The sequence below is a fragment of the Adelges cooleyi genome, unplaced genomic scaffold (assembly GCF_023614345.1).
Source record: "Adelges cooleyi isolate 19-005CV unplaced genomic scaffold, UGA_ACOO_1.1 ACOO_flye_CR_arks_rails_tigmint_CR_PRNA_21, whole genome shotgun sequence".
Taxonomy (NCBI): domain Eukaryota; kingdom Metazoa; phylum Arthropoda; class Insecta; order Hemiptera; family Adelgidae; genus Adelges; species Adelges cooleyi.
In genome coordinates, this window is record NW_026095871.1 from 1652934 (window position 1) to 1678520 (window position 25587).

Genomic DNA, 25587 nt, shown 5'->3' on the forward strand with positions numbered 1-25587 from the left:
ACGCATGTACATTTATTTTATATATATATATTTATATGTTGTACAAAATTACAACACGCGACGTTTATATTTTGATATGTTTTAAGTTTCCTCCGCCCGTTTTGGGCGCCCTGACTTGGTGGGTGGTTAAGTTCAAAATGCGATCATCCGGATGGGTCGTTTAATAATATTATTATTATTATATTTGATTTCTCGACGGTGACATTCTTAAGTATGCTTGTTTTTTTTTTTTTTTTTTTACAACACCTCGGATACAATCAACATGACCAAGATACAAGTGATCGAGTAGACCTGATGGTCGGCGGCGGCGGCCGACAGTTGCACAGAAGTGTAGTTGTCGTTGGCGTTGGGCAGCATTAGGTCGATGTAATCTTCACAGGCGTTTTTACTGCTCTTTTTCAGCGATTCGGCTGCACAGACAATACACAGAATTGTAGTACTCGGTTAACATTACAGTTTGTCACACGGTTGACTTACCGATTTTCGGGAAAAACCCGTTCCAAAATTGGCACTCGGTGGCCCTAGGCCCGTAGCCCACTTCCAACTTGGCGGTGTTCCAAACGTGGTAGCTGGGATTCGATTCGTTGTACAGTGGCCAGTCTATGTCGTCCGAAACGGGTGTTCTGAGAAAAAAAAATCATATATATATATGTATAGCTTATACTAAAAAAAATAGATAAACCCGAAGTAGAAAACGAAACAAAAATATCCAAAAAAAATAACGAACGTGTGTCTTAGGAATCGTTTTTACCGGTAAAATGTTTTTTATAATTATTTTTGACCTATTACAACCCAAAATTAGTAGCTTAATACAGTAGTTTTAACATAATAAACAATACTAATAATACACGCCGTTCACGTCAAAAGCAGCTGATACGTTTGATTTATAAAAACACTAAGGAAATATTACGACTATACCTGTATAAATATTATATTATACTTATTATACACAGTTATACCCGTCCCTATTATTAATTTGTTTATACATATTTTTTTTTTAATCATCTGTTTCTCAAATACTAATATTAATTAACTCAGATATCTTCCTACTGTACTTCGGAAAATTCCCATGTTGGTTTGTCGCTGAATATATTTTGTATAATTGTGTTTAATTTCTATTAAACGTGTAAACTATCTAATGAGTATTTTATGAATCCAAATTAACCAGGCTATCCAGATTAACCGGATTTATTAACTATCCAGATTTAATGTCGAAAGTAAGTTTCCGTCGAAAAATTGTATTTATTTCTAAACTTTGATTACAAATGTGTTTTTCCAAAAAAAAAACAGTTTCCTTCTTTTGATATTTTATTTTGAAACGTATCAACGATACGACCGCCATAAGTACTTTTGGACCAATAGATTGTTCTTGAAATAAGTTCTTTTTTCCCTGCTTTTCGACTCGGCGGGTCCTACCTCTAACCTAACCTCCTCTAGTCGTTTTCGAAAAGTTCCAGTTCTTATCAGAGTGCGCGTATATTTGAAAACTTTTATGTTTAGATTTTATACCTACTCGGAAATTCGGTGTTCCAACTATTGTAGCAGTTTGCAGTTATATTATTATCATTTGTTCTCAACGGTACCTACGGCGAGGTGTCTGAGTGTGTGTGTGTGTGCCTAAATGGCATGGCGTTACCCGAAACGTGTTGTAAAATTGGAAACTGTAGAAATAATAATTGAGATCGAGTAGGGATTTAGGTCCACGCCGAGACAGCTGGGTAAAATTGTTAATTACAATGTGAGCCGGTTGGAAAGAAAGCCAAACCAATAGGAGAACGCATGAAAACGTGGAATAACGCACAGCTGATGGGGGGAAAACGCTTACATACCATGTGGTTTTTTTTTTTTTTGATGTAGGCGTTTCGACCGCAATACACATACAACTGTCGGAAATCTAATTAATTGTGTTTTTGCCATTGTTTCGGATCAAACGTTTATTACAAAACAACGGCATTGTGCGACCTATATATATATATTGTATACGGCGCGGAGTGCACTATAGTAATCAATCCGTTTTTATTTTTATTTTTTGCCTTTTCGTCCCAATTTTTTATAACTTTTCATTTTACCGCGAGCCCCCCCCCCCTCCCACCGTTGCCCGACCCCGGGGAGTTGGGAAATTACTGGATTTAATTCGTGACCCGAATCGTTAAAGCACCACCAGACCCCGGGGCCGACCATCTCGGCCGAAGGGAATTCGCAGATTTTGTTTTGTTTCTGCCAAAGTGAATTCTTTTGCTCTTTTCGAACTCACAGGTTTTGTACTATTAAGGTACAAACCGTAGCGCGCTATCCAAGATTGTTTTAGCACAAGAGGTTCGCCCATAAATAGTATACAAGTAACTTTATGCAACTCGTTTAGTTCACTTTATACAGTTCGGGTCACAACGAAAGCGCATAATATAATTATCAGCTGATTAAAAAAACACAGCACGCAAAAAAATGGACAACAATGGGAAACAATGCATATAATCAGTTTTAATATTTTATGTTATTCACTACAGCACTCTAAAAAAAAAAAAAAAAACCAATAGACCTTTCCATCCCGCCATGGAAACTCGACCGGATCTTTCATATCTTTTTTCACACAGTCAGGGTATCGACCATTACAGGATTTAGATGTAATTTTTGGAATATAATATTGCAAAGACTGAAGGGAATCTGAGAAATTATAAATTTTACGAGCGTTTGTCGGAATCCAAGGCACGTTTAAGCCGACATACCTAATAATTAACGGCGATTTCGACTTTTAAAAAGTCACGTCAATTATTTACAAATAATGCTTTTGCACGTGAGCTAAATTATCCAGCTAAGACACCCAGTCCGAGCTCAATAAACAGTAGAGCAGTTGCTGGGAGAATTAAAATTTAACTTTCCTAATTAGTTGGTGCCCGGCCTCGGCTGTTCAGTGGACCCCTTAATGGCGAATGCAAGCTGACAAGAGTTGCGAGAACCGACCCTAAAGTTTCCACGGTCGAAAATAGAACACAGCCACTTGCCATAAAGAGTCGGCCGTTCCCTTAAATCACCTCCCCCCCCCCCACTTTTACCATTTTGGTGTGGGCACGTCATATATGGCGGGTGCATAACAAACAACAAAATCAATAGGTCTCGCACAAATAGTGTAATGCCAAGTCAGGTACACAAGAACATTATGACCGCGTCAGCTTTTCCTACGCCGGGTCGGCGTTTTACAAAGTCAATTCAACGGATCCTATTGTGTAATGCCGGCAAAATACTAATTAGTGTTAGCAAAACAAATACATAACTGCCGCTGTCGTCGGATCACTTGAAGAAAAGAAATCGGTGCAGATCCGTTTGGAGACATAGTGTGTGGTGTGGTAAGTAACGGTGACAAAGTTTCGCCATGCGAACACACAATATTCGGCCCGAGTGCGGTTTTCAAAAGCCGAAACGCGGGAAACAGGAAGGCTTTAGCAATTTTTTTTTTGTTAAAACGTCGGTTGGCGTGTCCCCGGCCAATTATTATCATGGCACGAAGATCATGCATATAAACCGTTAAAGGGGGGTTATTATTATATTATTATATTACCGTTTTATCGCAGTTCGCACGCGGCCCCATACATGTCGTCGGCAGATATATATATATATATATAATGTAATATTATAATGGTACGTTTCCGAAACCAATGCCGATTGATTGGCACGTACAACTACTATTGTCACATGCACTTACCCGGTTAACGAGAATCTGGTGAACGCTTCCATTATCCTGATGCTCAGATCCCTTTCCCTGGCGTTGTACGGCATTGACATGTTCAACGGATGCCCGAACACGTATTGCATCTCGTCACCGTGTATGACACCCATCCATTCGGCCCACAAGTGCGAGTCGGTTCTCTGTAGTGAAAAATAAAAAAGCTACATGACGGTTTTTGTTTTTTAAGCAACCAGATATATACATATTTGTCAACCACCGCGGGTTAAAACCGTCTGTTAAAATCCAGTAAAACAATATCATATGATCCGCGGCTGTCTCACATACACGGCTTGCGTTTGGCACGACTAGTCGAATGCTATTGTAAGTGCCTATTATTTGTAATTTAATTTTTACAATATTATAAACACCTAATTGTGTAAGTATAGGTTTCAGAAGTCAAAACGATAATTATTGCTCAATATAAAACGGCAACAAGAGTCTTGATTTATATGTATAGAGATTATCCAGTCTGAAGGACCAAGTTACGCAGTATCGCTATTTATTGTTTATCTTATGTTTGAAACAAACTTTTTTCAATGGTTTTATTCTAAGTAACTATACATGAGACATAGAGCTATAGAGAGAAACATTTAAAAAGTATTGCTATAGAATAATTAAACTATGAAGCTCTCTTCATAGGAGAGGTTAGGTTAAGTATGAAAGGAGAAAACAATGTTTGGCGGGTAATTTTTTTTTTACCAAATATCTATGCTAGTTGCAAAATAAAAATGTTGGTAAATTTTGTTGCGGAAGTAATATAAGAAGGCGGATTTTAATTAAAGATGTTTTCGAGGGGACAACTTTAAGTAACTTTACTTTATTGTGGAAGGGAAGCTTATTTTATATCCTTCTATGTGGTTTTCCTCGTGACGACAAGGAGCTGATAAAAGTTTTAACAGCGAACATTTAATTATTGGGTACTTTTCGGAAATGCGAACGAAACATTTGAGAGATAAGAAACCGTAAAATTTGTTCAGGACGACCAATCGATATTTGCTAGCTACTTTAGTCAGTCAATATGCGTTTGGACATTGGTTCGAACTGGCGAGATCATTTGCATTGTCGGCCAAATACCATTGTAGTATGTTAGTTTAGGATTAAGACGTTGTACGTTTAGAGAGGACTTTTTTCTCATCCTGTCTGTACTCCGTTACTTGTGTGTATGGACACTTATTTACACACAACACAAGAATATGTATACAATTTTTTTTTTTAAATAATGATTATTTGTTATTACATGTGTGAAGAAATAGTAGTAAACCCGGGCTCCTCTGTTGGACACGATGTTGGCGAACAGGTTGGTCGGACACACGAAGAAGTAGTCGGCCACGATGTCGCTCAGTTGCTTTTGGCTTGAGTACGCGTCGTCCAGGTCTCTTTTTTCCCATCCCGTGTACTGTAGCAAAATAAACATTATTGTAATTTATAAAAAATATAAACTCACAACATTGCCGTGTTGTTCATTTTAACAGCGCGGTTGTGTTATTACCAGGAAAATATGATCATAAGTGTAACAAAAAAAAAAAAACCGTGTACAATAATTAATGTGAATAACACACAAAAAAAGGTTATTTCACTTTAAGTTTAAAACGTGTTAATAAATACATATATAAATACATATATTTATATATATGTCGCAAGTACAGCGAGGGTTGTTAATTACGATTATTAAGAAATTTATAGGTGCCAGACACGAATGATAGCGTTACTCAAGCCGAGGTACAAATTGGCCGCCATGTTATATGCCTACAAGCTTGTGAACATTACCGGTAACACAAGTAATCGCGATAAACAAAATATATTATCATCGGTACCGCCAAAATTATATTAAAAAAAAAAATAAAAAGGTCCCTATGAGAGTACTTACAATGTGTTTCGCGCGAAATCCGACGGTAACCGATAATAAAGGTCAGCAATATAATCCGAACACACAATAACGAATTTTCAACTAAAAATTCACTCGAACCAGTTAGCCAAAAGCCTCTAGTTTGAGAAAAGCTTGGGATAGTAAAAATCGTACAACATAAAATTAGCGCTTTTCAAAATACCTGCATTTATTTTTTAGTAAGAGATTTGTAGTGCTACAAATAAATGTAGCACTAGTTTTAGGTTAATGTTTTTGGAGTCTTAAGCCCCCCTCCCTCTCTCCCCCTGATCTCCGCCAATGAAGGATAATAGTTATCGCAGTACTTATGTCGGTCTATACAAAGTTTCAAATAATTATGTATTATTTCAACGTTTAACGACGTTGTCGGTGCAACAAATTTATAATAAATAATAGCGCTCTCCTGTAATAACTTGTGATTTACATATATTATTATAAATGTATACTATAAAACGTGCATGGTAATATTATAGGTATAAGGTTTTCGCCTAGAAAATACATTTAAATAAGTCCCGTATACGAGTCGTTAACGCCGTTAAGAACGCTCCCAGGTTGTGTAATCCAGGTACCCATACCGATGGAAAGGTGTCCGTTTTTAAGTGTTTATGCAATATATTATAGAATTTTGGTTACCTCAGGCGAACAAGCCCCGTGAATAAGGGGTCCAATTAAAGTGTCCGCAACTCTTGTACATAAATAATGGGATATATATATATATATTTTTTTTTTAAGTGCTTCTCGATGGAATATTTATTGCACGATTACCGAACCGCGACAGTGCGGTGGCTGTTTTCTTTTTTTTTTTTTTACGAGGCAATATATTTTTTTTTATTTTAAACGTAGGTACACACATATATTATTACGATACAATAATAACGATATTACCTGGTACATGATAGCGTCCCTCTCCAGCTGCGTTCTGTCTTTGAATATCACGTTGACTATGTGCTTGAATTTTTCTCTAGTCAACTGGGTCGACAGCATGCGATCGAAAAAATCCACAAAATCGTACAACAGAAAATATGTACCTGAAAAATAAAACAACGCCGAGGTTTTCACAAAAATAGTTGTTATTCACTTTACGGGAAAGAAAAGTAACAATAATATTGTATTTATTAATTGTATTTTACATAACTTATAAATACATTTGAATTGGTTAGTTTAAAATATATTAAATATTGAAGCTTTTTCATTTGCTCTTTTTGGAAAGTTGCAAAATGTATACTTTTATAGTATTTGTTTCCCTGGTAGTTTTTGATATTTTCCTCAGAGTCAACTACATTAGGTGTTGCAGCTAAAAACAGCTCTTAGTTTATAAACATCTTGAGAGGGTTTTAGACACGATTGAAAATATATACAAGGTTATTGCACATACACTCCTCTTTGTCAAATATTCGATGATAACAAAAAAATATGTCAGTGTAACGGGAGCCAATATCAAGTATATAATATGTACACAGTAAGATATTATATAGTAACGGTAAATTTGATATCCCCTTACGCTGCCATTTTTGTTCTGAAGATAACAATTCGAGACGATGTACATTAACCTGTATATTTTAACCTCGGTTTTAGACGACCCAAGCCACCCCACCTACTATATATTCTGTTATTCCACTTGTACGGCAATAATATCAACGACCCAAGCTTTCAACGGACAATGTATAATATTATTAGGGATATCCGAGTAGAGGGATGACAGGATGTTAACAACAATGTAACACTTGACCTTGGGTGTCAATAGTGATTAGTAAATCATAACCGAGTATACAGGGCCGAGAGTAGTCGATTAACGAAGGTCGATGGCGATAACATTACTTGGTAAAATTTCTTTGACCACGCTGTAGAACAGAAGGATTATTTTTTTGTCACACTGACCTGAGATCATTAAAGTTTGTTAACGTTTTTCAATTTTTGGTTTTTTTAGGGTGCATCTGGTTTTATTTAAGCTCTTATAATGTTATAACTAACTTTTTTTCGTTAAACGAGCGTCACAAAAATGCAGTTGGCGTATTGGTAAAAGCATATTTATTTTTTCGTTTAACATTTTTTTGCCACGCACTTATATTATTATGCGAGGTATAGCACAATCCGTTGAATGGATTTTCACAAAAAAAAAAAAAACGTTCATCTTTTATAAAAAAAAACATATTGCCAGCAAAAGGGCGGTAGTGGCGGGAGCGTACAGTAATAATTACTAAAGGTGTGTGCACACACGGTTAAAATGGCTTTTGTAAGGAAAACTAAAGTAAATATACATAGCTCTTTCATATACACTATATACGGTCAATACAAAAGGTCAAAGAGTTACGCAAAACCATCGCTACGCGTAGCAGGTTATACCTGCGTAGGTACACATAATATAATATTTTAATAACAATAATAAAAATGAAAATGGAAGTAAAATTTATAATAATAATTTTACCGTATAGTATAGTATATTATTTTTTTTTTTTGCACAGTCTACGGGTATAAGGTAATTACCAATAAAAAAAAATTCCTATACGTTCGAACAGTGTAAAAAAAAAAATGTTTGTATTTTTTGCAACTCCTGAATTTTGTGTCAATCAGTTCTTTGACAGCGCCACTGGGGCATTCGATGGACACGTATGTAACACTATAATATAATAAACTTACTGTTTTCACGTTTCAGCACCGTGTCGATTTGCCTTTGAATTTTAAAAAAAAAATGTATTCGTCAACTGTCACAAACGTATTAACAAAACACTCGACAGAAGTTTTTGTCATTAAATAGGATTTCGTTGTCTCAAAATATTATAATTTAATAACAGGAAACCCCCAATAAAAAGCTTATAGGTATTGTTTAATTGACGAGGTAAACTCTGGACTAGGGACACGCCATTCGTAAAATATTTCATAGTTCCATTAATTTTATTTACAATACCAGGAACAATTATTATTATAAAACATACATGTTTTGTCATACAGAAATATTTATTTTGCTTAATAGAATGGTTTGTTAGTCAGTAAGCAATAATGAAACTATAATATACGATAGGTTGTAAGCCGAGAAATAATTGTGAGACCTTACCGAAAATCATAGTTAATAAAAATACTTAGTTAAGTACTCGGTTTAATTTTTATTCTAAGATATCTAAATTCTGCTCCTGACTAATTACTTTAAATATTTATTGAATAGCTATAATAATAAAAACAAAACACAATTTCAAAATAACCATTCTCGCTGTATTTGCCCTTTAATAATATTTAAAATATTTTATTTGTACTCATCGCAACGCCACCGGATTTCAGGCCAGATTATATTTATGTTATAATTTAGGTTTTTTTTAGTATAACTGTTAGTTGATAAGTTTATACACCAATATTATTGTCACCTTAGAGAGCTGGCCAGTAGGTAAGACTTTATTTGTATATAGTTCTTTTTTGTTTGAATAGTAGTTTTGTTATAATAATTTAATTTTGTGTTATTTGTTACTTTAAATCCCCTATACAGTCCATTATATATATTTACCGTACACTAATATTATTCACCACATAACGAAGGCATTATGTACAGTTAACAGTAGATGCACGCTACTTATCTAAATTTAAAGTTTTCCGGTGTTGACATATTATACTATGACACTTATACTATGCTTAGATTATGAACTACGGGCTGAATAGGATAAGTCAAAATCGTCAACAAGCAACATACATTGTTTTCAAGAGTCAAAAATGAAAATGTATGTATAATCGTACACAATTAGTGTGGATACATAATAATAATATTTGTAAGGTGTGAAAAGCACTTGAACCGCGACCCATGAATATTATATTATTATTATCATTGGAATGGTTAATTGGTCGGTTTGCAAGATTTACACGTTTATTACGAATTTCAAGTGTACCTTGGCGTTGTTCAAGTATCATATTTGAAAAATATTTCTCTCTCTCTTCATTATTTTACAGTGGAAATTCACGTTGCTGCAGCAGAGTTTTCAGACTCGAGGCCTGTCGTTTCAACAGTAGGGCTCAGTAGGGCTGGTGCTGATGTTAATAAAATATCACAAACGTTGTACACCCGGGCGATAGTCGATCCCGGGGTATTAATTTATTATATATATATACCGAACGATATTTAATTCAGAGTACGTTAATCTGCGACGTTAATAACGCGAAACCGAGGGATCGGATCAGCTGAGAGGGTTAATATATGTATTTATATTATAGGCCGTCCGAGTTTATTAAGCGCGTGTGTATTGTGTTCGATTTGAAAGTGTCAAAACAAAAAAACGGCTGAAATAAATGTTTATTTTCAAAAAACAAGTTTTGCGCACAGACCGCGATTGGTCACGTCGTTGTGTGACAACCTCTGGCGAATGACGAATCGTGCGCGTTTTCTTTTATTATATCATATTGCTATTATTCTAAAACCTCAGACGGGGCGCGCACAAGAAGAAAAGAAACACACGTACATTTTGGGGTGAAAAAAAATTAGGTCATAGCCGATGTGGTGTGGTGAACTCCTTCGAGCTTAACGCGCTATGCTGTTGTGCCTCGCGTCTCGTCCGGACCACAATCGTCGGAATAATAAAAAAAATCAAATAAAAGCGATGGAAATTTCCCAGCTCTATCAAAGGACGAATTTATTTTACTCGCGAGTCCAATTTTATGGAAATTGTATTTTCCCACTCGACGTATGCCATTCGAAATGTGCCAGCATGCAAGTCGAATAAACGACAGAGCGAACCAGTCGATTCGACGACGTGACCACAGTGCAATAGTGCTATGTGTGTTGTATAAATTATTCAGTGTCAAAAACCCCAATTCGGCCCGGATGACCATAATTGTTATTATTGGTCCGGTAACGCCAAAGGGTGTGTGTCAGATCTGCAAACGTGATCAGTCTACACGTTTAGTAAACAATTTTTGTGGAAAATCGTGATCACATTATATAAAAACACTGTAAAATGAAATTATTAATATATTAAACCCAGTGAGATATCGAGTGGCCCAAGTATAATATACTTGTTACGGGTATAATATAGCCTCGACCAAATACATAATATATAAGGTCATACCTGCCCAAACGGTATCTACAGATACAAGTGGTGACCGAGAAAATATGACCTGAAGGAATCGATTTTCAGGCATTCGGTGTGTGCGGTCTAACCGGCGTTTGAAAATATTTATCATTTCTTTTTCAAACTATACTACTGTACACCACCCACCACCTTTTATGGGATTTCGGCACCCTGCTAAAAATATTCACAGTTTCATATTTGAAACAAACTAACCGTGTCTCCCATACCAATATAGCACCGTTTACGGTCCACGTCGAAGCTAAAATCAATACATGATTAAACGTTCACAAGCGCTTACTAATTATCAGATGTGCCAACTTTGGAAAAAAATAATGAATTGTAAGCAATTTATTTTTCGCCGCGTCGTTCACTATAGTCAGAAATTAAATATAATATCTATATATTGTACTTGCAACGTTTTTCTCTGTGTTATTATATAAATCGAGTGGAGACACATTTTTATTAAACAATGGCCATTATTATCATTGTGTATAAATTGTCTATACTCAATGTTGTTGGTTTAGTCAATATTTCAGATTTTGCTCACACATTTTGCTCTACAGTGATGATATCCTCTAAGATTGTCTTTAAGAGGCCGGGATAATCGTTCTCCAAGTTTTTCCAAACTGGTTTCACATTATCAAAAATAATTTACTCTAATGAAAACTATCACTTATAAACTTCCGGTTGTTATCACATTATTTATTTTTAAGATAAATTAAGAACCATCTTCTCCGGGAAAAGAATCTTCTTGTCCGGTTGAAAATATTGTTTAAAAAAGCAAACCTAAATCGTATGATTCGGATTTGAAAGATAATTTATCGAACAAATTAAATCTTTCACCGTCGCATTTATAGTTTACAAATAGCTCTTAAGAAAACTTTTTCGACCAAGGATTTTTATGCCGCCCGTCCGCGTATAAAATAACTTTACTTTAATAGGTTTACCGGTCGTATAATCCGTAAGCCCCTCGGAATGGGCTATAGGTTTTGCCCTATAAAAAAAAAAAAATAATAATAATAAAACTAACTTTAGTCTCGACACCGAGACGGATTCACTAAATACCTTTGAATAGCTTTTTTTATAAATTTTATTTTATTATTTCAATTGGCGAATATTTGGGCCTAACTGAGAGAAATATATTTTATAATAAATAATTGTCAGTTGTACAATTTTAGAAGCGATATTCGTCATCAGGTCTAGTGGTTCGACATGTTATGTGTATAATAATATAACCATTGCAACATAACAAAATAAAAAATTAGATCAGGTAGGTACAAACATTTATAAGAAACACTTAAATGAAATGTATTTTTCAAATTACGTACCTATGTAAAAGAAACTGTAATCATTTAAGTATAATAACTTGATTATTCCCAATTTTAAATAATCTGGATATAAAATACAAGCCAATCAATAAAAATCAAATTCCGTTTAGGAAAACTTCATGCCGTTTGGAGATACCTGAATTCCAGTTTGAAATAGATTATTTTCTTGCCAAAAACAGAGACTAGTTTTCCGTGAGTAGTGAATATTTAAAACAAAAAATAAATAGTATTGGTGTGTCGCGTGCTGGTGCGCTTTCTGTTTGGAAATGACTTGGTAAATTACAATCCGTTCCATGCCAACAAATAGGATTTATTTTGGTTTAAAAATTACTGTTAAACACATTTGCAAATGTTCACAAAATAACAATGTAATTCGTGTTAAACATTAATAAAAAAAATATAATGTATTTATACATGGAAATTTCTTTATCGAAGTACACACATTAAAACGAACTTATTAAAATGATTTATATCTATTTTCGCTAAAAACAACATCCATAACAAGTATTAAATATATATTATAACTAATAAAATTATCCAAAATATATGGGACTGAAAACAGTTCCTTAAGAAAATGTTAGTTGACCATATTGTTACACGCAAATGGTATCATGTTGTGCAATATTTATTTTAATTTTAACTTAGGCCAGGAAATAAATGACTTACCTATTTGTGTAAAACGGTTAAAAGTTATGTTGGCACGATTATTATTCAAAACGTTATGCCATTGCATAAATAAGTTTTAATAGTCTTTCCGAAATCTTTCAGAATGAACTTTCTGAAAAACTTGTGAAAAACATTATTCAAGGAACGACGAGTGTTCGCTCTGAGAATTTATTATAATTCCAATCTATGGTGAAATATCTTTTAGGAGTTTTACTTTTTTTTGTATTTTATAAAATTTATTTGAATTAATTTTTTCCGCTTTGATGTCTTAAACAATTGAGTTGACATTTTTGTTTATGCTAAATTACAATAATAGACAATATCTAAATGTTGTATCTGTTTTTTTAGTATTTGTTATAGCTTTATCAACTATTGATATATAAATGTAAATGTAATTGCATTACATTTACTTTTAATTGCATTTATAAACTAAGCATAGTCTACTGAACATTTGGACTGGACGATAACCACTTTTGAATAATTATTTGTAAAGTTATTTAAATTTAAAATTCAATACCGGAGGTGGAGTGCGGCTGGGTAATTCGCACAGATAAAAATATCTCTACTCTCCTCCACTCTTCCTTCCGTCTTAAATTTCAAACTTAAGTTACTTTTAAACTATTTATTCAAAATTGGTTATCGACCGGTCAACGTTTTCAGCAAATTATACTAAATTTAGAAAGCTATTACACAGAGGTATGTTACCATTTTCAAGTGCTCTACGGTAATTGAAATTTCATACCGTAAAATATTTTATACTGTTGTCGGATCGGCTACAAATAAATCGGTCCGGTCGACATATTATTATTATTATATTGTTTTGCAAAATGTAATGCAAATCCTCACTCGTACGCTCAAAATGTATACATTAAAAATATAATATTGCGTTTTCAAAAGTATAAAGCATAGTATTTTTTTATTGTACTTTTGACCCGGTTCTTCCTCGCCAATGACACGCGACCAACGTTATTGACTATCGTCGTAGTCGCCCAAAAGGTCTATTTAATAAAAACTTTTTTGTCAACCTCGAAAAATTTCTATTCTCTCAATGCCATTCGGGTTCCAATTGGCTTACTCGAAGTCGTCGTGACAAAGTTCAAATTAAAAAAAAAATAATAAAACCAAAACAAAAGAAGAATACCTGCATCTAGCAGTTAAAGTGCATTTGACAAGAGCAGCTCATGTCAAATGTACTAGCTGCTAGTGCGCATAGTGTATATAAATATGATTGTTATACTCTAGTCGTTGTTATGATTTTAAAAATCTCTTTTTTTCATTTCGAGTGCTTTAAAAAAATTATTATTTTCTACCTCTGTGCAGGGGGTCACATTAATTATTACTGTGACAATCGGATGTGCATCAATGTGCAAAATAACGTACTCTAATATGTACCGTTAAGGTAGGATACAAATGAGTATTAAAAATAAAATAATAATAATTAATGCGAGTCCACTTATATTGTATATGCATTGTCCTGTTAAGTGTGTATTGTTATGACATTCATTATTTACTCTTATTTCTGTGCACTGCTGTAACAAAAACTATAATAAGATGTATAATGTAAAACGAGTAGAAGGTTTATAATATACGCTGTCTGATTACGACTTGTATGATGTAAAAACATTTTGGCCAAGATGTGGACACCATAGATGTTTGGTTAGGTTCTTGTGTAGTCTTTTATTTTGTAAACCGTGTTCGTTTGTCATAAAATAAGCGAAATGTGATAATTCGCTCGACCAAAAGTTGCTTGAAGTTTCCGGGTTCGCGTAAAAAAATAGAAATAAGTTTTCAAAAACAAATAAATCCGAATTTTTAAATTTAAAATCACAGGTTAAATAGCATTCGGTTATTGTTTTAAACTATGTAAATTATATTATTCTAATCCCGGTTCCGCAAAACTCGAGCAGAAGTTTTACTCATGAATAAGCATTCGGTTTTTTTTTATACTCCAGAGTTGTGTAAAGTGAATTGTGTTTGGCATTTATTTTCATAAACCATTTTTTTAATCCGTTGCGCGGTTTTCTTTGTGAGTGCTACTGATTATTTTAACTGCATCACGCGAAATTATGTTTGTCAGCTAACGAGACGCAGGAAGCAGCACTATAGAATAAAAAGTTAATTGTTTGGCTTCTGACATTATGCACATTTTTTTTTTCGACGAGGTGTTTTTCCTCCTTTTCTTACGTTTTTTTTTTTTTTTCTAATGGCAATCTCTCTTTAATCTATTCCAATTTTACACTATCCTATTGCTCGTTTTCCTCGGTCGGCCAAATACTATTATAGTTTCGAAATATATGTATGCTTACCTTCGTTCAGGTTGCTACCGATGAGTATTTCGATGTCGGTGAAATTCGCCTTGTTCAGCATGTCCAAAGGACTTTCGGGCAAGAACAGACCGTCCACTGTGGGCGCCGACGGAAAACCCAAAATGCCCGAGTAGCTGTTCCACTGTTTTTTGGAAATGGTGCCGGCGTCCACGGACCGTATGCAAGACATGGCCGAGTGCCAGTTCACCGTCAAGTCCGTCGAGTTGCACTTGCAGTCGTCCAACAGCTTTTTGCCAATTTCCAGAGCTCGTTCGCCGGACATGTAGCTCCAGGGCGCGTTCACCGTTCCCGACTGTAAGATGCCGCGTCGAACCAGCCCGCGGGTGACCGGCGATATCAGATGCACGCTGACCTGAGACGGTAATAAAAACCAAAAAATAAATAATAATAGAACGAATCATTCGGAACGAGATCATGTGACGACGTCACAAATGACTAGATACTAGGTACTCACCGACCCGCCGCCGGCGGATTCTCCGAACAGGGTTATGGTGTCCGGATCGGCGCCAAAGGCCGCCGCGTTAGCCTTTATCCACCTTATGGCCAACGCTTGATCCCACAAGCCCATGTTGCCCGGCGCGTCATCGCTGTCTTCGGGCAGCTCCGGCGCCAAGTACAGCCATCCAAAAGCCCCGAGTCTGTACTGCATCGATGCGATCATCACGTCAAAGGTGGCCGCCATCAGGTCTCCGTCGTAAATGTCCAGGGTCGAAGTGCCGGACATGTAACCGCCGCCGTAGATCCACACCAGCACGGGGATCTATAGGTGAAAAAAACAACAATTATTAAGGACAACCGAAGCGTTCCGGGGGGGGGGGGGGAAGTAAGTGATTCAAAGTTCAAACGGCTCCGGTATTCGGTACTACGCGTATATTATCATGTCTGTTTAACCTTAAATTTAAACCTGTAACCTCCTCCTATACTGTAGCCTACAAACCTAGGATATTTTTAGTTAGCGTAGCGATCGAGTGCCGAAACACTCGGAGACCTGCCGTCCTTATCAGTTGTCAATACGAATTCCGAATTTGGTAAAAGTGATAGCAACCCCTATAAAATCGATTAAAATTTATGAAAAAATGATAGAAAATTTTTCGTTTTCTTTCCATAAAAAACTCGCTGACGAGAAGGAATTTGTGTTGTAAAAAACCGGATCCGTTTGGGAATTAACCTTTTTGTAAAACGGGAGCCGTTTAGGAAAAACGGGAGCCGAATGGGCTACGTCCGTTCAAAAGCCAGCCGGTAGACCGCGCTGCCATTAATTAACCGTATAATATTACAGCAACCGATCAGTGTTTTATTTTATTTTTCATTTTACCGGAATCATGATTTTTAGCACTTATTTGTCAAATTACACTAAATCATTTCGAAATAAGCGTGCAACAGATGTTGTAAGTTCAAGTAGGTATTATTCAGGTGGAAATAAATTGACCCTTGGAAGTAGCTGCGGTAGTTTATTGCCGCCCACCGCATTTATTATCGCCGTATAGAATCGAATACTGTACCGTTGCACGACTGCCAGTAGACACGTGTACTGCATTGTACATTATGGTAGGTTAGACTAAGACAGTAAACGAGACATTGCCACCGCTAAATATGGTAATTATTCCGGCAGTGACATCGATAATAATTTCACGTCCACAGCGTGTACAAATGCAGTAAACCGTTCTGAGACTATTTGAAGTTAAAAAGCGACGATCAAACACTTAAGCTTAAGGATCCGTTGCACGCTATGAGCCCGCCCGTGGTCAAGCCTTTGACCTGAAGATATGTTACCGACTTTCATCGTAGGCCGTATATTAACACATGCCATTATGTTTATCGATAAGAACAAACACTTTGTAAGTACATCGTGATAATAATATGACGGTTCGCTGTACGAAATATAACGCCGGAAGTGTGCCGCGAATAGCCCTGAACAACCATCAATCTGTTCGGTACCTTTGACAGCTCGCATAAATAATATATGTAACGCTTAATTGAGAGTACTCGAAAGTGTGATGGTCGAACATTAAAACTGCCACTATGGTCAGCTGATAATTTAACTTTTGACTAACTGTGTTAGGAACAAGGTTTAGTATAATTGAACTGATATTGGAACAATTTGGATACGATAATAGTTTTATTGTAATGCAGAATAACTAACCTTCGGCAAGTCAAACCCTATGGAGCGGAGCAGATATAAACGAATTTGATAAATTAACGCGAACCATTAAAATTTTAGCATTATTATTATTAGAGTAACCTTTACGTGGAATGACCGTACACTTTTATGTCGACATAAAAGTAATAAAACAGAGTATTAAAGCTGAACATGAAAGTTTAACACAATGGCCATTGCACCTTTGCAGCCGTAGATACTAAAAGAGCTTCAACTTTTTACTACCTTCGTGCGTTTTGTCGGTGTGGGGTTTTTATTAAACCTGCAATGTGCATAACAGATAGCTAACATAGCTGATCGCACTTCACTTGACCGTTACTATTCTCGCCCTAAACCACAAATCAGCACATTAATATTATGCCACCTTTGATGTTTTTACCTAGTTTAACAAATTCAGTTCCCGCTGCAACGATCTCATAACTGTCAAAGAGCTTGTAATTTGCCAATCATTCTATTACCTGGTTAGTCTTGTTTCAAGATACCTTTGTTGGCAAAGGGAACACAAATAAGACGTAATTAAATATGTATTGTATTGCTTGAATTACTCGAGTATTGAAGTCCATTAACTACGGTAAATGACAAGTGAATGGGAAAAACTCAACATGTTGTTTGGTGAAAACGTGCCCAGTGCGTAGAATATAATATATTATATGATTATGTTCAATGGATGTCGGTGAAACGGGGACTTAACGCAGTCATTATTATACATAATAACTGACGGTTGATTAATTGCCGATAGAGCCGAAGCTCGAGTGGGAAGCCTACCCCGGCCAATGGGATTAAAACATAAGTGTCAGTCTTGTACATTGATGTGCCCTTGTTTAATCATTATAATGTTTTTTTTTTGTAGTCGTGGAAATAGAACAAAGAATTTTCATATTTTGCAAGTGATGATCATTATCAACGGACAACATTCAACAATTCTAACAAACAGATATTGCTGCCATCAGTGCTACAGTCATGCCGTATTAGTAATCAAAGTATAGTAAACTCGAGGAATGGTGATCGGCATAGGCAAGGTACTTGTGGAGAGTGGAGTTAACCATCATAGATGTCCGAAGCTGAAATATTCCAACTCATTAAAACGGTGCACAAAATATGATAATTTATGAGACAATTTTCGAGAATTAGCTTAGAAAATGAAAAGAAATAACTTATATGTTGAGGTGGTATGGTTTTTTCACGGGGAAATAGTGTAGTGAAACAGTAAATATACCGAGAAAAGTCCAAAAAAACAGCTACCCTACACAGTAGCTGGAGATAATAAATAATAATTTTAACGGCGAAGGATAACGACGCAAAACCACACTTGAATTCGGCCAAACTGAAGTGTTTATGCACAATTTATGTAGAGTTGAATCAGACGTTGTCCGCTTGGAACGCTAGTCGCTAACTCATCAGCTACAAACGTGATTACATCTGAACAATGTCGACTTGTAAGTGTGTTTTTAAGGTTACCTTGGAGCGGTGTGCAGTGTTGGAATGGTGCCTGGTGCGCTGTTTGCGCGGTACCCAGATGTTAAGGTACAGACAGTCCTCGGACAACTTGGTGTTGGGGTTCCACATCTCCTCGCCCTCGAACCCCGGGAAATACTCGTACCGCTCTTGGTAGCACGTGTTGGGCAACTTGGTGGCGTTGAACACGCCCGGCCACGGGTCCACCGGCACCGGCCGGCGAAACCTCAGCGGGCCCACCGGCGGCTTGGCGAACGGTATGCCGGTGAACACCCGCACCTCCTGGTTGGCGATGATCTTCGTGTAGCCCCGGATCAGCCCCGTGGTGGTCGCCACAACCGGGTGCTCGTCGCCGTCGTCGGCCGGCGCAGCGCCTCCGCCGCTTCCGCCGTCACTCGTAGCCCCGTTGCCAGTGACGTCACCGTTGGACGACGGCCGACCCAGCACGGCCGCACAGCACAACAGCAATGTCACGGCCGCCGTGCTAGCACGAACGCCGCCGCCGTCAAAACCCATCGCGTTTCTGCCGCACCAACAACCGCTGCGAATCAAACGACAACAAAAATCTCTATTAGAAACAGACAGGTCATAGGCAGGGCAAAAGATATGCATCGGTTTTGAAGGGCTGCGGAAAAAAAACTATTCAACTTGGAAAAATTAGGTTTATACTGTTCGATTCAGTAGACAATCTAGTTGTTTTGCATCAAGGTTTAAAGATTACATCACTAAAATGGTGACCGTGAGCGCGCAAACCACCCCCACGTATCCCACCTCAGAGAGACCAGGCGCTCGGGGACCATTTGTCTCAATTTCAGACCTGCGCGCTCACCAGATTTGACCATTTTCGTATTTTTTCTTTGAGGATACTTAAAGGAAAACGTTTTTAAGCATCGTTCATACAACCTCGAAGAACTTAAGAAGATAATAATTAGAGAGGAAATAATGGCTATACCCATTCGAATGTGCCGACAAGCGGCTGAAATCGCCTTCAACAGTGCATCGTTGCTGACGGTTGCCATTTTAGTGATGTAATCATTAAAACTTTGTGTAAAAAAATAGATTGTCTACTGATTTGAACAATAATAAATCTCATTTCTCTAAGTTGAATAGTTTTTTTCTGCAGCCCTTCAAAACCGATGCATATCTTTCGCCCCACCCAATTTATTTAAAATTAATAATATTGTCCGTTTGGAACACTAGTCGCTACACGAGAGTTTGTTATTTGTATAGGATTGACTTCGGGGGTCACTTTATCACAAGCAGTTGGGCTCAACCATATAATCGTGAATATTTTATAATTCTCACAAACGATTTTGGTTTACTCAACTTTTTAAACATGGAAAATTTGGTCTAAATTCGTTCTGTCTGTTACACGGTAATGAGCTAAATAAATTGTTCATATTATAGTTGTTGGATTTTTACAGCCGTCAATCTGATGCGATTATTGGATATTGTTTTTGTTTTAATCATAATCAACCCGGACTAACGAGATTGTCAACGATATCGCGTGGACACCACAAGACAATAGGCACAAGCGATAATAATTATTATGTTGCCACTGTTGTCTAAGTATACCCTTTTTTTCAATTCGATCCTCGGCGATCGCGGTAAAGTGGGTTCTGCTGTATTGTCGGTACTTGCCGGCAGAATTCTCCTCTAACCGAAATCCACTGGGTTATACAGTGTGGTGTAACATATATTATTATAATTGCCGGCAAGATACCAGAGCGGTTTGCTCTGCATTATTGCATATACAGACACGACTACCACAGGCACGTGGGCGGCGGTGTACTTACAACGGATTTTGGCGGTTAAGTTTCACCGTTAACCGCATGCCGACGGGGTCGGGCTTAAGTGGATTCCCGGTCGAACGCGTACAATCGTTGTAAATTACATTTAACCATACACACATAAACTACTTGAGGTGTGCATATAGTCTGTGTGTATGGAAACTGCAATTTCAGTTGCCGAATCGGAAAACCTACTATTATCAACAAGCGTCCTATTGGAAATCCGGTAATTATAAAAGGGATACGTTCGGCTTAGATAATAATGTTACTTCTCAAGCCTTACGACGGTATACTTCACAGTTGTACAAAAATTGACTCCTCAGTGTCCTTGCTTACACTATTATTACTTATATAGTGTAGGTCATCCCCTATGGTAGGTATTTATTCTATGTGGTGACCGTTAACCACCATATGGGTCGCCTGAAACTGAAACTTGTTTGAAAAAATTCAACCACGGGTTAATTAAATAAAACGCAATTTAAATAGAGTTATAGACGAAAGCCAACAGTTACACGTTAATCTTTTGAAAAATAAAGTTTTTGGCCTCATAAAAGAAAACCCCGCAACAACAATAAGAAAACACTCGGAAATTCAATCGAGTTTCAAACTTGGCGAAGAAAATTCAATTTATCAGAGTGTAAAATTATTACTAGTAGAATTCTAATAAAGATAAAAGTTCCGGGCAAAGCATATTTTCCTTGAACATTTCCATTTGAAACTTTTACAATGTTCGGTTCGTCATTCCTCAACGTTCATAAATACCTACATTTTCAAACAATATTATAAAATCAATCAAATAAAATATCAAGTCACTTAATCGAACCGTTTTCGGATTTTTTATTAAATTGGAGCAATGCGAGAATATTATGTTATTACTGTATTTATTGTTGTTGTCGGTGCGTACAGTAAATATTTCACTTGTCAAACTCACATTGCATAAACGACAAAGAAACTATTAGTAGGGTAGTATTTTTTTTTTTTTTTGTCTTGTTCTTTCAATGCAAACTACGCGACACCTAATCTATCTAACCAACGAAAACGGATTGTCTCTATTTATTTTCAACCAGTAGTTTGTTCGTCGTGTAAATCCTTAAAGTAATGTTTTAACTTGAAAATATTATATTATAGCAAGAAACGGGGTATCGCAGCCGGCAAGAGATAAGAGATAATTTTGATAATCTCAAGACCATCTAGACGGTCGTTTCGCTGAAACTTTCCTAAACGTTAACGACATGAGAACATATTTTGCATCCGCCCTGTGTCTTAAGACTTAAGAGATATAATACAGAATCATATTGTTGTAAGCACTTGCCATGTTCGAATTTTATTATGTATATTTTAAAGAAAAAATCCACGAGGTGTATATTGTATTAAAAACGTCGAGGCAAATATTATTTTACCGGCACACTAATGTACCGCCATCATCAGTATCCCATCTATAATAACATCCAGAACGGCATGCCACGCCGACGGTGTTTGGACGTGCGAAAAAATGCAATTAATCTTATTTGACAGATAAAAAAAAAAAAATTCGGTAAAAAATAAAAAAAAAACCCTCTCTGAGATGATATAACGACGATAAGACACGTTCGAGCTTTAGGTTTTCGCGTTGTCGGTCCTAATTTTTTCTGGGGTCGACTCTTTTCATAAAAAAAAAAAACTTCCAAAACAGAAACTTCACTCGGACACTTAAGTGTTCCGGAAATCATTTGTTCTTTTGAAAAAAAAAAAAAGAATACATCATACAACGACCGGGAAAACCATTTTTTGTGTTATATTGGAAAAAGCTTAACTATAATAATAATAATATAATTTTTATTATGAAAGCTTATGATATTCACAAACACAATTATTGGGGTAACGTTTTTGAGAGGAATTATAGCATGCATGCTAAATTATTGGTTTGTACATTCAGAGTTCACACAAAAAAAAAACAAACCTGTCCATATTGGCACACTCTATTTGAACAATAAATAATCAATATTTTAATTACTACAGAATTAAAATACATATCATGTTAGCTATACACTAAGTTTTATTCTCTACTGTGTACTGGTAATTTTTCGTTTTAATTAATTTTTTTTTTCGAGATTTACTGACAAAGCGGTTTCGAAAAAAGCAATTATAATTATAAAAACGCACAATATTAAGTGGGTAAAAAATAAATACAATACCCTTTTTTTGTGAAACAAAGCCGCGTTCGAGTTAGAAAAATAAAATCTATTTAGAAGTAAAACTATTTTACTGAGGTTCGATGGCAAATATCATTAGTATTGATTTATTATTATTATTTGTCTGAAGTCTTGAAAATAACAACTGAACAATAACTGTTAAAATTTGCAATTTATAATAACATAATTTAGATAACATACTTATAATAGATAAAATACACGTTTTGTTAAATATTATAATATTTTTATTTAAATGAAAATATTATTTAAGTATTTAAAAGAAATATGTTTAATGTGTGAACTGATATGAAAAATGTTATTTTTTGGTAGCCTAAGCCCCTCCCACTTGCATATGAGTGGTAGTAGTAGATGAATAACTTGCAGAATGAATGTTGAATGTTAATTTGTACTAGTTGTGATATTAAAATTTCCCCTCTGTCAAACTGTCGACTTGACGAATTCTTATAACGTAAACTTAATAGAAGAAAGTTAAAGAAGTAATAAATGCATTATGCCAGTGATTGGCACGAGGTTTGCCTAAGTACGCGAGGGTTGCCGCTGTCTACGTTGGCCGTTGCCTTCCACTAATCATTTTTTCAACAGTTGTCGGACACTACTTAATGAACAGGCAAATATGAGGGGGTTTTGGAGGGTTTTTTATAAACGATTAAATAAAATTATATAAATACACTATCTTTAACAGGCCGACCTCGCCCCCAACAGTAATTATCTCACTCGACGTGATTTAATAGAAAACATATTACTATAAGACGCGCCAAAGTGAACTATAATAAAACCGTAATGTATAATTATTTAATTTATTAATAAAAAATACTGTCCAGAAAATTGAAGAAACCACGCCTGACGGTTAAAGGCCCGTTATACTTATATGAAGTGAACTCGACATGAATAATATGTTGTGTGATTATGGTTGAGAACGGTCAGGTTGAGAGTAATATTTTATTAAGAAATTATATTTAACACTGCATAAGATAGTGGAAGTATGGACAAATTAATTCCGTAAAACGTTAATACATTTATAATTCAAAGCCTTAGTCAGCATTTATGTGCACCCAATGTATGGGGAAATCACCCCCAATTGAATACTAAAACATTTTGAGTTAGATTTTATGAGTAAAACGCTACAGTGCCACTATGTATAATATGCTTATACTAGCTTGCCCAATTAAAGTGGTGAGAAGAACCAAAAGAGTGTAATTCTTAGAGTAATTCAAATACAAAGTCAGTTAAGGTGCCCCCCGGTGCTGGTGGGTTTTTTTTTTAAATTGTAAAAGAATTTTCAATACTTGAAAGTTATGTAATTGAATTTTCGAATGCATATCTACTGTAATAAGTATAGATGTTAACTAGTTAATTGGGATTGTAAAAATGTAATTCACAAACTATAAAATAAAGGTTTTAGTAAGTGTTTATTACATATTTGTAATTGAACCTGTTCCCCATTATAGCAAAACAATTTTAAATTTATACCTGTATACTTGATGTATTAAACCTAACCTTTTCGGCGGCAATTCGTGTGTACCGCAAAAAAATTGTTCTAATTCAAAACAAAACAAAAATATATTTTTTTATGCAAAAGTAATCTATCCTGTCATGTTTTATGGTAATCAACAGCAGTGTACCATTATTATTATTATCATTATCACATACCTTGATTCAGGGTCGGACTTGTCGGGGCACTTGTTGCCTACGGCCGAGAGCCGGGCGCATCGTAGTCTGTCGGCCGCCGCGGTTATTACTGCCGCCAAGCGCCGACGCCACCGGAGCCGCCGCCGTCGCTGCCGCTGCTGCTGTAGGCCTTGCGGCGGCGGGGGCGGCCGCAAGGGACGCGGCGCGCAGTGGCGGTGTATCGGCGGCCGCGAAAATCTGGGTTGGCCGGCCGAGCGCAAGCGTTCCAGCCGGCGCCGGCCGCTACCGACCACCGCCGACCGGCAAATCCATTTATCACCGCCGCGTAACGATCACCGGCCCGTATCATCGTTATCACCATCATATCGTCGGCATCTACCTACCTACGTAATGCGTTAAACACCGCTAAACGCACGTTACAAGTACACGTATTGTATTGTCACGTATGCTCCACGTACCGCGTACGTCGATGGTACAAATCGCACTCGTTCCTGAAACGACAGAACGGTCCAAAATGCATAGCTTAACTTTAAAATGACTTTGTTTTATTTTTTATATAAGTTCAAAATAATATGTTCACCTGTCAGAATATCAATTGATGATTTTTAAGCGGCATTCGTTGTAGTTTTAACAAACAATGTAAATTTTGATTTAGTACTGTTTTCAGGCTCTCCTCTTAAATAATATACAGGTAGACGAATGCCATAATGTACTTTTTTTTTACAGGATTTTGATGATAACTCCCGCAGTTACCGATACTAACGCCAAAACATGCAGAGTATAGGTTTTTTTAGTAGTATCGGTATTTTATTCTCTAAACAGTTTTTAAAGTCAATTTTTGATTGCTCTGAAAATGTATTTGAAGCCTAATTCGATAACGCCGATAATAAGAAAAATTGATTTCGGATGTACAGAAAAAAGTCTGCACTCAAAGGGAAGGTTAGGTTAGTTTGAAATTGAACGGTTTAACACGAACCACCGTTTATGAAAAACACTGAAAAAACTTTTGAAAAATCAGTAATTAGGGTCGGGTGTGATGGTATATATAACGCCATATACTATTTCGTACAACTAACAGTATCAATACTAGCGCGCTGACATGGCCGCCAAACTGACCCACTCATCCAATGATTCCCTTTCAGCCCTGAACTTCTCATACTAAGACGTAAAAAGAACCATAGCCAAAAACATACAGGACCAATGGGAAATCAAATGGGTTAAATTAACATCAAAACTACACGAGATCAAAAGAACTACCTTCCCTTGGCCTTTCCCTGAGAACACCACAAGAAAACAGGAGACTTCCATCACTCGCCTCAGGATTGGTCATACCCACATCACACACCAACACCTCATGAAGAGAGAAGAACCCCCCGTATGCACCTGCTGCG

At 36.3% G+C, this 25587-nt stretch overlaps 1 protein-coding gene across 2 annotated transcripts; it reads right to left on the bottom strand.

Annotated features, from left to right (window-relative positions):
* Positions 1-217: 217 nt before the first annotated feature.
* On the bottom strand, positions 218-24287 carry LOC126834105 (acetylcholinesterase-like). Of its 2 annotated transcripts, none has more exons than XM_050565796.1 (9): positions 24218-24287; positions 18589-19126; positions 15427-15732; positions 14952-15324; positions 6492-6634; positions 4959-5117; positions 3698-3861; positions 478-623; positions 218-410 (listed from the first exon to the last, which is right to left on the bottom strand). In XM_050565796.1, the coding sequence occupies exons 2-9, from the start codon at positions 19099-19101 to the stop codon at positions 238-240; spliced, it is 1977 nt and encodes a 658-aa protein (XP_050421753.1). In that variant the 5' UTR covers positions 19102-19126; positions 24218-24287; the 3' UTR covers positions 218-237. The 2 variants fall into 2 exon arrangements, with proteins under 2 accessions (XP_050421753.1, XP_050421754.1); XM_050565797.1 differs by lacking the exon at positions 24218-24287 and adding an exon at positions 24065-24082.
* Between the last annotated feature and the right edge of the window lie 1300 nt (positions 24288-25587).